The 12,917-nt window shown below is 39.5% G+C and overlaps 2 protein-coding genes across 2 annotated transcripts; one reads left to right on the top strand and one right to left on the bottom strand.

Annotated features, from left to right (window-relative positions):
* The first annotated feature begins 1,189 nt into the window (after positions 1-1,189).
* Positions 1,190-2,703, top strand: mora (CHORD-like protein). The gene is made up of 5 exons (XM_002058590.4): positions 1,190-1,342; positions 1,402-1,759; positions 1,820-2,036; positions 2,095-2,289; positions 2,349-2,703. The coding sequence occupies exons 1-5, from the start codon at positions 1,282-1,284 to the stop codon at positions 2,619-2,621; spliced, it is 1,104 nt and encodes a 367-aa protein (XP_002058626.1). The 5' UTR covers positions 1,190-1,281; the 3' UTR covers positions 2,622-2,703.
* On the bottom strand, positions 2,613-3,619 carry LOC6635058 (RWD domain-containing protein 1). The gene is made up of 2 exons (XM_002058589.4): positions 3,458-3,619; positions 2,613-3,403 (listed from the first exon to the last, which is right to left on the bottom strand). Exons 1-2 carry the CDS (start codon positions 3,531-3,533, stop codon positions 2,736-2,738), a joined length of 744 nt encoding a protein of 247 aa, XP_002058625.1. The 5' UTR covers positions 3,534-3,619; the 3' UTR covers positions 2,613-2,735.
* Positions 3,620-12,917: the final 9,298 nt, after the last annotated feature.

Below are 12,917 nucleotides of genomic sequence, written 5' to 3'. Positions count from 1 at the left end.
CGCCGCACACAATTGCATAGTGTGTCGTTATTGTTGCCGTTGTTGCCGCCGCTTGCCATTGTATGTTAAATTACGTGGACGCCTAGTTTGGGCCAAGTGCCGGTGCCTGCGGTGTTAATTTCCATTGACACTGGGACACACGGCAACTAAAGCTCCGAATTTTTATATTTCTTTATATTATTTGAGCTTGTCTTGCAGAGCTGTCAGAAGTCGCAGAGCAGCAGCAGCAGCAGCAGCAGCAGCGTCGAAATATGAAAAACGTCCACAATTCTCGAGCGATTGCACAACAATGCTCCAAGCCAACAACAGCTCCAAGCAGATCATTAGCGGCGGTGGCGGCGGCATGATTCACAGCAGCAACTGCACCCGAAACTCGATTGGTCAAATCGTGGATGAACGGTCGGGCGCCAGGGCCCCTGTCATAATTTGTATTAAGTGCAACCACATAACGACAAAGGCCAATTGCAGTCAGAGCACAGCCAGTTGGCAGCTATTGCGACGGCGTTGATAACCTTGTTGACCACAAGAATTTTCAATAAAATGACAATTTGCTGAACGCAAGCAAAATAAATGTCTTGTCGCCGCGGGCAATAAATGAAACTTAAAAGCGAGTTCCACGTATTCAAATGTTTTACACATATTTATACGTAGCATATATGCCGAACGACGTAAGATAATAATATAATTCTGAGCCTTGGAGCAAATTAAGCCACCAGCTTGGCCCTACTCCAGCACAGTTTCTTTTTCGTCTTAAGTTTCAATTCGTTGGCATTCCCGTTTTTAATTAGCTTTGCTACATGACTCACAATTTGTCAGCACACACACCTTTCTGAGTGTTTCGTCTAGCAAATCCTGTGCATTGCTCACTTAGACAAAAACCGAACTGACCTTCACTACATTTGCATTAATTGATTTGTATTTTAATTCCGGTTTCGGTCTCCAAGTGCCGCATACCGAACAGTTTAAAGACTCTTTCGAATGAGCTCGATAATTTCCGTTTTAATTGCTCACAAACTGCCTTTCTAAACCCTCATATCACATGGCTTCTAAATACAGGTTTGTTTGTTCTAAGCCAAGTTGAAAAAATCAAAAAACCGTTTCTGCCGACATGCTGGCATTTTTCAACACTTAGCTCGGCCACTTGTCGATAGTGTTGCTTACTTGTTATCGAGTTGGCAGCCTCCGGAGGTATATTTATCGGCTTGCCTCCACTCCGCCACTTATGTGCGAATATTCTAGACCAAAGCAACCAAAAATAACTGTAAAATATTAAAGGCAAAAATGGAACAATGTTATAACAGAGGTTGTGGCCAACTTTTTGATCCATCCACCAATACTGATGGTAAGTAAAACTACTATACAAGAAATAATAAAGAACTTACAGCACGTTGTTTTGCACAGAATCTTGCCGGCATCATCCGGGTGCGCCATTCTTCCACGATGCCTACAAAGGCTGGTCATGTTGCAGTAAAAAGTCGGTGGACTTCACAGAATTCCTCAATATCAAAGGCTGCACTTTGGCGAAGCATTCAAACATTAAACCGCCCGAACCAGAGAAGCCAGCCAAGGATGACAAGGATGAGGATAAGACTATGGAAATTGAAGTGCGAGCTCCTATTAGGGAATCTCTGCCTAGGCCAGCCATTGAAACGCCATTCACTGTCCTGGAGCCAAAAGTAGCGCCTGCTTTGAAGGACACCATTGATGCTTTAAAAGTCAGCACTGTTGCCGCGCCAGCTGCAACTGCAGGCAGCGAACGGTACTTGAGAGCTCTTTTGTACTTTTATTGAATGATATTTTATGCATACATATTTATTAGAGATGTTGCTGTGGGAACGAGCTGCAAAAACAATGGCTGCACTTACTCCTACACAAACACAAGCAGCGACTTTGGCGAGTGCACTTATCATCCTGGCGTTCCCATATTCCATGAGGGCATGAAGTTTTGGTCATGCTGTCAGAAACGTACCTCCGATTTTGCGCAGTTCATGGCCCAGAAAGGCTGTGTTTACGGTCAACATAAGTTTGTTAAAGACGTAAGTCATACGAACACTGCACGCGTCAATTTTTTAATAATCAATTGATACACTGCAGGACGAAGACAAACAGGTAGTTCAATGCCGATACGATTGGCATCAGACGGCTACGAATGTTGTTGTCACAGTCTATGCCAAAAAATTTCATTATGCACAAAGCGTCGTTGAAGTGAATCCAATTCGCCTGCACGTAATGCTGGTCTTTCCAGAACAGGAGAATGCCAAGTTCGAGTTGGACCTAGAACTGCGTGGTGTAAGATCGAATCCTTTCTATTATGCCAACTTGTATAACTGACCCTTCTGTCTGTTTAGATAATCAATGTACAAACAGCTTCTGTGCAAATGTTTGGCACTAAGGTGGAGATAACGTTGCCAAAATTGGAACCGGGATCATGGCCAAAACTTAATTTTCCGCGTGATGTGCTGCCAGCTGTAAAGAAAGATGCTGCCCAGATCAACCCGAATGCGGAGAAAAACGATGACAGCGACGAGGAGTTTTTTGACTTGGACGACATTCAACCTGTTCAAAGCTACGGACTTAAGTTATCCGAAATGAGTTTGCAAAATCCCAACGGATTAGATTGATAACACGCTAGCATTTTATTTGTAAAACTATAGAGAACCCATTGTGTTAGGCCATTTCTTTACAATACACAAGTATGCCTTATATGAGTTTTATTTGTAATATCGCAGCACTGCTTAATCATCGTCGTCATCAGCTCCGGGTACCCAATCCTCATCGTCGTCGTCATCCAAATCCAGTTCGCCAATATCTTGAAACAATGTTTCATCGATTTTAACATTCTCAATGTTCTCACCGGCTTCCAACAGGAATTTGATGTCCGAATCGTTCAATGTGTTGTCGCACATGAATAACTCTCGGCCCGTCAGCTTCTTGCAATCATTGTTTTTCTCCCGTTTTGCGGCAATGCCCGTGCTCTCTTCAAAGTCTAATTTCCATTTCATAAATGTCTCGACTGACACGCGCGTTCCTTCGAATTTCTTTCTTTCCGCTTCTTCGACCTCTTGAACCTTGCGCACCCGTTCATCCTCCTGAGTCTTCTTGTGCTCGTCCCACTGCACATTTAGCCATTCCTGTGCACTGCTCACCAACGAGAACACCATCTCCATGCCGATGTTCTCGTCAATTGTCTGGCGTAAGTGTTCCAGCAGCCGCGCCTCGAAATTGTCTTCAAAGTTTTCGGCTTCCTCAATTTTCACTAACGGAGCTTCATCTGGATATGTTGCTGTATACGTAAACACAAGCTTGCACGCTAAGCCCTTTTCATTCTCTTCGACCGCATCGGCATTGTACTCCTCTGTGGCAATAGGAATTTGGAATTTGTGGAAAGGCTCTGTTTGTAGAACTGCAAAGGGAATATTTGTATTATATTGAAATACAAGAAGAACATGCGAGTTACCTTCCATTTCACCACAATATATGGAATCCAGCGCTTCGACCTCATTGGCCTGATCTTCTTTGTAGTTGCGGCTCATTCTGGGTTTTAAATTAATTTACAAAATAATAATATAAATTTCAGAGCTGCCGTGTCTCTGGCCCAGCTTTTAGGTTATTTGTTAGGGTGGCCAACATACGTTCAGACTGTATGATGCCACATAAGACTCGTAATTCTTGTGAAACAAAAACAATGGAACACACAAATAAACATTCAATTATACATACATTTTAACTTTTTAAAGCCAATATGCAATATAATAAATAAAATATAAAATGCATGTGGTATTTTCGTATCGTTCTCATGCACCTGCTTGTCATTCAGCTTGAACGTGACATGCGCTTTATTTACCGGCGCACCACCATTGTGAATGCAGAGTTGCCATATCAATTTTATTATACCCTGAACCCATTAAAAATGGGTATAAGGGTATATTGTATTTGTGCAAAATCCAAATGTATGTAACAGGAAGAAGGAAGCATCTCCGATTAAATAAAGTATATATATTCTTGATCAGCATCAAAAGCCGAGTCGATCTAGCCATGTCGATCTGTCTGTCCGTCCGTCCGTATATATGAACGCAAGAATCTCAGAACATATAAGAGCTATAGACTTGAAATTTTAGATGTAGGTGCTCCTAGTGCCTGCGCAGATCGAGTTTGTTTCCGAGAATCTGTAACTTACTCCGTTTCCAAGCAATCGATATGGATCAATATCGATATCCTGTTTTTTAGGCAATTTTGGTAAATAATAAGAGCTAGAGTCACGAAACATGATATGTTGCTTCTAAAATATTATATATTTGTCAAGTATCTTTCATTTTATACCTATCGCCACCTCTCCGCTAGCACCAGAGAGCTATAAATCAAGTTAATAACCCAACTTTTATTGCCAACCAATTTAAGCCAAAATTTAAATGCAATTGACTTTTTCAGTATACACAATTATTCTATGATACAATAAGATATACTGTAGAAAATTTCATAAAGATCGGTTAAAAAAAACCAAAGTTATATTCAACTGCGCAATTGAAAATCGAGGTCGGCGAGAATATTGAAACTTTTTCGATGATTTTTTCTTTTATATCTCGGGTAATAGCTCCGCGCGGAGATATGATGTTTCAAAACGATAGAACTCCCCGCGGAGAAATGACGTTCCAAAACGACATAACTCCGCGCGGAGATATGACGCTCCAAAACGACATAGCTCCGCGCGGAGATATGACGCTCCAAAACGACATAGCTCCGCGCGGAGATATGACGCTCCAAAACGACATAACTCCGCGCGGAGATATGACGTTCTAAAACGACATAACTCCGCGCGGAGATCATGACGTTCCAAAACGACATAGCTCCGCGCGGAAATATGACGTTCCAAAACGACATAACTCCGCGCGGAGATATGACGTTCCAAAACGACATAACTCCGCGCGGAGATATGACGTTCCAAAACGACATAACTCCCCGCGGAGATATGACCTTCATCACGATTTTTTTCAAAATCGAGGTCGGTGCGAAAATCGAAACTTTTTCCTGGAGATATGACATTCCAAAACGACAGAACTCCCCGCGGAGATATGACCTTAATCACGATTTTTTTTCAAAATCGAAACTTTTTCGATGATTTCTTTTTAATATCTCGGGTAACTAATGTCTGATTTTAAAATGTTATACCCTTTCGAATGCGTACGGATCCCTACCATCAATTGGCATTCAAAGAAATTAATTATCGATGGGTTGAACAATGTTGTTGACTAAAAACCGATTCGTTCGTAAATTCAACCTTTTTGATGATTTTTTGCAATAATTCCGTCAAATAATGTCCGATATTGGAATTTTATGCCATTTTTGACTGGTAAGGATCAGTTCTAACGATTGGCATCAAAAAGAGGAAATCCAAAATTTTGACCCAAATCGACAAAATGGCAAGGGGTTACATCACGCTTTTTTTCAAAATGGAGGTCGGTGCGAAAATCGAAACTTTTTCCTGGAGATATGACGTTCCAAAACGACATAACTCCCCGCGGAGATATGACCTTCATCACGATTTTTTTCAAAATCGAGGTCGGTGCGAAAATCGAAACTTTTTCGATGATTTCTTTTTAATATCTCGGGTAAATAATGTCAGATTTTAAAATGTTATACCCTTTCGAATGCGTATGGATCCCTACCATCAATTGGCATTCAAGCAAATTAATCATCGATGGGTTGAACAATGTGGTTGACAAAAAACCGATTCGTTGGTATATTCAACCTTTTTTATGATTTTTTGCAATATTTCCGTCAAATAATGTCCGATTTTGGAATTTTATACCAAGTTTGATTCGTAAGGATCAGTTCTAGCGATTAGCATCAAAAAAAGGAAATCCAAAATTTTGACCCAAATCGACAAAATGGCAAGGGGTTACATCACGCTTTTTTTCAAAATAGAGGTCGGTGCGAATATCGAAACTTTTTCCTGGAGATATGACGTTCCAAAACGACAGAACTCCCCGCGGAGATATGGCGTTCTAAAACGACATAACTCCGCGCGGAGATCATGACGTTCCAAAATGACATAGCTCCGCACGGAGATATGACGTTCCAAAACGACATAACTCCGCGCGGAGATATGACGTTCCAAAACGACATAACTCCCCGCGGAGATATGACCTTCATCACGATTTTTTTCAAAATCGAGGTCGGTGCGAAAATCGAAACTTTTTCCTGGGGATATGACATTCCAAAACGACAGAACTCCCCGCGGAGATATGACCTTAATCACGATTTTTTTCAAAATCGAAACTTTTTCGATGATTTCTTTTTAATATCTCGGGTAAATAATGTCTGATTTTAAAATGTTATACCTTTTTGAATGCGTACGGATCCCTACCATCAATTGGCATTCAAACAAATTAATCATCGATGGGTTGAAAAATGATGTTGACAAAAAACCGATTCGTTCGTAAATTCAACCTTTTTGATGATTTTTTGCAATAATTCCGTCAAATAATGTCCGATATTGGAATTTTATGCCATTTTTGACTGGTAAGGATCAGTTCTAACGATTGGCATCAAAAAAAGGAAATCCTAAATTTTGACCCAAATCGACAAAATGGCAAGGGGTTACATCACGCTTTTTTTCAAAATGGAGGTCGGTGCGAAAATCGAAGCTTTTTCCTGGAGATATGACGTTCCAAAACGACAGAACTCCCCGCGAAGATATGACCTTCATCACGCTTTTTTTCAAAATAGAGGTCGGTGTGAAAATCGAAACATTTTCCTGGAGATATGACGTTCCAAAACGACAGAACTCCCCGCGGAGATATGACCTTAATCACGATTTTTTTCAAAATCGAAACTTTTTCGATGATTTCTTTTTAATATCTCGGGTAAATAATGTCTGATTTTAAAATGTTATACCTTTTTGAATGCGTACGGATCCCTACAATCAATTGGTATTCAAACAAATTAATCATCGATGGGTTGAACAATGTTGTTGACAAAAAACCGATTCATTGGTATATTCAACCTTTTTGATGATTTTTTGCAATATTTCCGTCAAATAATGTCCGATTTTGGAATTTTATGCCATTTTTGATTCGTAAGGATCAGTTCTAACGATTGGCATCAAAAAAAGGAAATCCAAAATTTTGACCCAAATCGACAAAATGGCAAAGGGTTACATCACGCTTTTTTTCAAAATAGAGGTCGGTGCGAAAATCGAAGCTTTTTCCTGGAGATATGACGTTCCAAAACGACAGAACTCCCCGCGGAGATATGACCTTCATCGCGCTTTTTTTCAAAAAAGAGGTCGGTGTGAAAATCGAAACTTTTTCCTGGAGATATGACGTTCCAAAACGACAGAACTCCCCGCGGAGATATGACCTTAATCACGATTTTTTTCAAAATCGAAACTTTTTCGATGATTTCTTTTTAATATCTCGGGTAAATAATGTCTGATTTTAAAATGTTATACCTTTTCGAATGCGTACGGATCCCTACCATCAATTGGCATTCAAACAAATTAATCATCGATGGGTTGAACAATGTTGTTGACAAAAAACCGATTCGTTCGTAAATTCAACCTTTTTGATGATTTTTTGCAATATTTCCGTCAAATAATGTCCGATTTTGGAATTTTATACCAAGTTTGATTCGTAAGGATCAGTTCTAGCGATTAGCATCAAAAAAAGGAAATCCAAAATTTTGACCCAAATCGACAAAATGGCAAGGGGTTACATCACGCTTTTTTTCAAAATGGAGGTCGGTGCGAAAATCGAAGCTTTTTCCTGGAGATATGACGTTCCAAAACGACAGAACTCCCCGCGGAGATATGACCTTGATCACGCTTTTTTTCAAAATAGAGGTCGGTGCGAAAATCGAAATATTTTCCTGGAGATATGACGTTCCGAAACGACAGAACTCCCCGCGGAGATATGACCTTAATCACGATTTTTTTCAAAATCGAGGTCGGTGCGAAAATCGAAACATTTTCCTGGAGATATGACGTTCCGAAACGACAGAACTCCCCGCGGAGATATGACCTTCATCACGATTTTTTTCAAAATCGAGGTCGGTGCGAAAATCGAAACATTTTCCTGGAGATATGACGTTCCAAAACGACATAACTCTGCGCGGAGATATGACGTTCCAAAACGACAGAACTCCCCGCGGAGATATGACGTTCCAAAACGACATAACTCCGCGCGGAGATATGACCTTCATCACGATTTTTTTCAAAATCGAGGTCGGTGCGAAAATAGAAACTTTTTCGATGATATTTGTTAATATCTCGGGTAAATAATGCCTGATTTTAAAATGTTATACCTTTTTGAATGCGTACGGATCCCTACCATCAATTGGCATTCAAACAAATCAATCATCGATGGGTTGCACAATGTTGTTGACAAAAAACCGATTCGTTCGTAAATTCAACGTTTTTGATGATTTTTTGCAATATTTCCGTCAAATAATGTCCGATTTTGGAATTTTATACCATTTTTGATTCGTAAGGATCAGTTCTAACGATTGGCATCAAAAAAGGAAATCCAAAATTTGTACCCAAATCGACAAAATGGCAAGGGGTTACATCACGCTTTTTTTCAAAATAGAGGTCGGTGCGAAAATCAAAGCTTTTTCCTGGAGATATGACGTTCCAAAACGAACGACCTTCATCACGATTTTTTTCAAAATTGAGGTCGGTGCGAAAATCGAAACTTTTTCGATGATTCATTTAATATCTCGGGTAAATAATATCTGATTTTAAAATGTTATATCTTTTTGAATGTCTACGGATCCCTACCATCAATTGGCATTCAAACAAATTAATCATCGATGGGTTGAACAATGTTGTTGACAAAAAACCGATTCGTTCGTAAATTCAACATTTTTGATGATTTTTTGCAATATTTCCGTCAAATAATGTCCGATTTTGGAATTATATACCATTTTTGACTCGTAAGAATCAGTTCTAACGATTGGCATCAAAAAAAGGAAATCCAAAATTTGTACCCAAATCGACAAAATGGCAAGGGGTTACATCACGCTTTTTTTCAAAATAGAGGTCGGTGCGAAAATCGAAACTTTTTCCTGGAGTTATGACGTTTTAAAACGACATAACTCCCCGCGGAGATATGACCTTAATCACGTTTTTTTTCAAAATCGAGGTCGGTGCGAAAATCGAAATTTTTTCGATGAGTTATTTTAATATCTCGGGTAAATAATATCTGATTTTAAAATGTTATACCTTTTTGAATGGGTACGGATCCCTACCATCAATTGGCATTCAAGCAAATTAATCATCGATGGGTTGAACAATGTTGTTGACAAAAAACCGATTCGTTCGTAAATTTAACTTTTTTGATGGTTTTTTGCAATATTTCCGTCAAATAATGTCCGATTTTGGAATTGGCAAAATTTTGACCCAAATCGACAATATGGCAAGGGGTTACATCAAGCTTTTTTTCAAAATAGAGGTCGGTGCGAAAATCGAAGCTTTTTCCTGGAGATATGACATTCCAAAACGACAGAACTCCGCGCGGAGATATGACGTTCCAAAACAACATAACTCTGCGCGGAGATATGACGTTCCAAAACGACATAAGTCCGCGCGGAGATATGACGTTCCAAAACGACATAACTCCGCGCGGAGATATGACGTTCCAAAACGACAGAACTCTCCGCGGAGATATGACCTTCATCACGATTTTTTTCGAAATCGAGGTCGGTGCGAAAATCTAAACATTTTCGATAATTTTTTTTAATATCTCGGGTAAATAATGTCTGATTTTAAAATGTTATGTCTTTTTGAATGCGTTCGGATCCCTACCATCAATTGGCATTCAAACAAATTAATCATCGATGGGTTGGACAATGTTGTTGACAAAAAACCGGTTCGTTCGTAAATTCAACATTTTTGATGATTTTTTGCAATATTTCCGTCAAATAATGTCTGATTTTGAAATTTTATACCATTTTTGATTCGTAAGGATCAGTTCTAACGATTTGCATCAAAAAAAAGGAAATCCAAAATTTTGACCCAAATCGACAAAATTGCATCACGCTTTTTTTCAAAATAGAGGTCGGTGCGAAAATCGAAACTTTTTACTGGAGATATGACGTTCCAAAACGACAGAGCTCCCCGCGGAGATATGACCTTCATCACGATTTTTTTCAAAATCGAGGTCGGTGCGAAAATCTAAACATTTTCGATAATTTTTTTTTAATATCTCGGGTAAATAATGTCTGATTTTAAAATGTTATGTCTTTTTGAATGCGTACGGATCCCTACCATCAATTGGCATTCAAACAAATTAATCATCGATGGGTTGGACAATGTTGTTGACAAAAAACCGGTTCGTTCGTAAATTCAACATTTTTGATGATTTTTTGCAATATTTCCGTCAAATAATGTCTGATTTTGAAATTTTATACCATTTTTGATTCGTAAGGATCAGTTCTAACGATTGGCAGCAAAAAAAGGAAATCCATAATTTTGACCCAAATCGACAAAATTGCATCACGCTTTTTTTCAAAATAGAGGTCGGTGCGAAAATCGAAACTTTTTCCTGGAGATATGACGTTCCAAAACGACAGAACTCCCCGCGGAGATATGACCTTCATCACGATTTTTTTCAAAATCGAGGTCGGTGCGAAAATCTAAACATTTTCGATAATTTTTTTTTAATATCTCGGGTAAATAATGTCTGATTTTAAAATGTTATGTCTTTTTGAATGCTTACGGATCCCTACCATCAATTGGCATTCATACAAATTAATCATCGATGGGTTGGACAATGTTGTTGACAAAAAACCGGTTCGTTCGTAAATTCAACATTTTTGATGATTTTTTGCAATATTTCCGTCAAATAATGTCTGATTTTGAAATTTTATACCATTTTTGATTCGTAAGGATCAGTTCTAACGATTTGCATCAAAAAAAAGGAAATCCAAAATTTTGACCCAAATCGACAAAATGGCAAGTGATGTAACCATCACGCTTATTTTTAAAATAGAGGTCGGTGCGAAAATCGAAACTTTTTCGATGATTTTTTTTAATATTTCGGGTAATAGCTCCGCGCGGAGATATGACGTTCCAAAACGACATAACTCCACGCGGAGATATGACGTTCCAAAACGACATAACACTGCGCGGAGATATGACGTTCCAAAACGACATAACTCCACGCGGAGATATACGTTCCAAAACAACATAACTCTGCGCGGAGATATGACGTTCTAAAACGACATAACACCGCGCGGAGATATTACTTTCCAAAACGACATAACTCCACGCGGAGATATGACGTTCCAAAACGACATAGCTCCGCGCAGAGATATAACATTCCAAAACGACATAACTCCCCGCTGAGATATGACGTTCCAAAACGACATAACACCGCGCGGAGATATGACGTTCCAAAACGACATAACTCCACGCGGAGATATACGTTCCAAAACAACATAACTCTGCGCGGAGATATGACGTTCTAAAACGACATAACACCGCGCGGAGATATGACGTTCCAAAACGACATAACTCCCCGCGGAGATATGATGTTCCAAAACGACATAACTCCCCGCGGAGATATGACGTTCCAAAACGACATAACTCCCCGCGGAGATATGACGTTCCAAAAAGACATAGCTCCCCGCGGAGATATGACGTTCCAAAACGACATAACTCCGCGCGGAGATATGACGTTCCAAAACGACATAACTCCCCGCGGAGATATGACCTTCATCACGATTTTTTTCAAAATCGAGGTCGTTGCGAAAATCTAAACATTTTCGATAATTTTTTTTTAATATCTCGGGTAAATAATGCCTGATTTTAAAATGTTATACCTTTTTGAATGCGTACGGATCCCTACCATCAATTGGCATTCAAACAAATTAATCATCGATGGGTTGGACAATGTTGTTGACAAAAAACCGATTCGTTCGTAAATTCAACCTTTTTGATGATATTTTGCAATATTTCCGTCAAATAATGTCCGATTTTGGAATTTTATACCATATTTGATTCGTAAGGATCAGTTTTAACGATTGGCATCAAAAAAAGGAAATCCAAAATTTTGACCCAAATCGACAAAATGGCAAGAGGTTACATCACGCTTTTTTTCAAAATAGAGGTCGGTGCGAAAATCGAAACTTTTTCCTGGAGATATGACGTTCCAAAACGACAGAACTCCCCGCGGAGATATGACCTTCATCACGATTTTTTTCAAAATAGAGGTCGGTGCGAAAATCGAAACTTTTTCGATGATTTTTTTTAATATTTCGGGTAATAGCTCCGCGCGGAGATATGACGCTCCAAAACGACATAACTCCGCGCGGAGATATGACGTTACAAAACGACATAACTCTGCGCGGAGATATGACGTTCCAAAACGACATAACTCCGCGCGGAGATATGACGCTCCAAAACGACATAGCTCCGCGCGGAGATATGACGTTCCAAAACGACAAAACTCCGCGCGGAGATATGACGTTCCAAAACGACATAACTCCGCGCGGAGATATGACGCTCCAAAACGACATAGCTCCGCGCGGAGATATGACGTTCCAAAACAACATAACTCTGCGCGGAAATATGACGTTCCAAAACGACATAACTCTGCGCGGAGATATGACGTTCCAAAACGCAAAACTCCGCGCGGAGATATGACGTTCCAAAACGACAAAACTCCGCGCGGAGATATGACGTTCCAAAACGACATAACTCCGCGCGGAGATATGACGTTCCAAAACGACATAACTCCCCGCGGAGATATGACCTTCATCACGATTATTTTCAAAATCGAGGTCGGTGCGAAAGGCAAAACATTTTCGATGATTTTTTTTTAATATCTCGGGTAAATAATGTCTGATTTAAAATTATATCTTTTTAAATGCGTACGGATCCCTACCATCAATTGGCATTCAAACACATTAATCATCGA

This window comes from Drosophila virilis, chromosome 2 (genome assembly GCF_030788295.1).
Source record: "Drosophila virilis strain 15010-1051.87 chromosome 2, Dvir_AGI_RSII-ME, whole genome shotgun sequence".
In the NCBI taxonomy this organism is placed as follows: domain Eukaryota; kingdom Metazoa; phylum Arthropoda; class Insecta; order Diptera; family Drosophilidae; genus Drosophila; species Drosophila virilis.
This window is presented reverse-complemented; position numbering and strand designations above follow the sequence as displayed.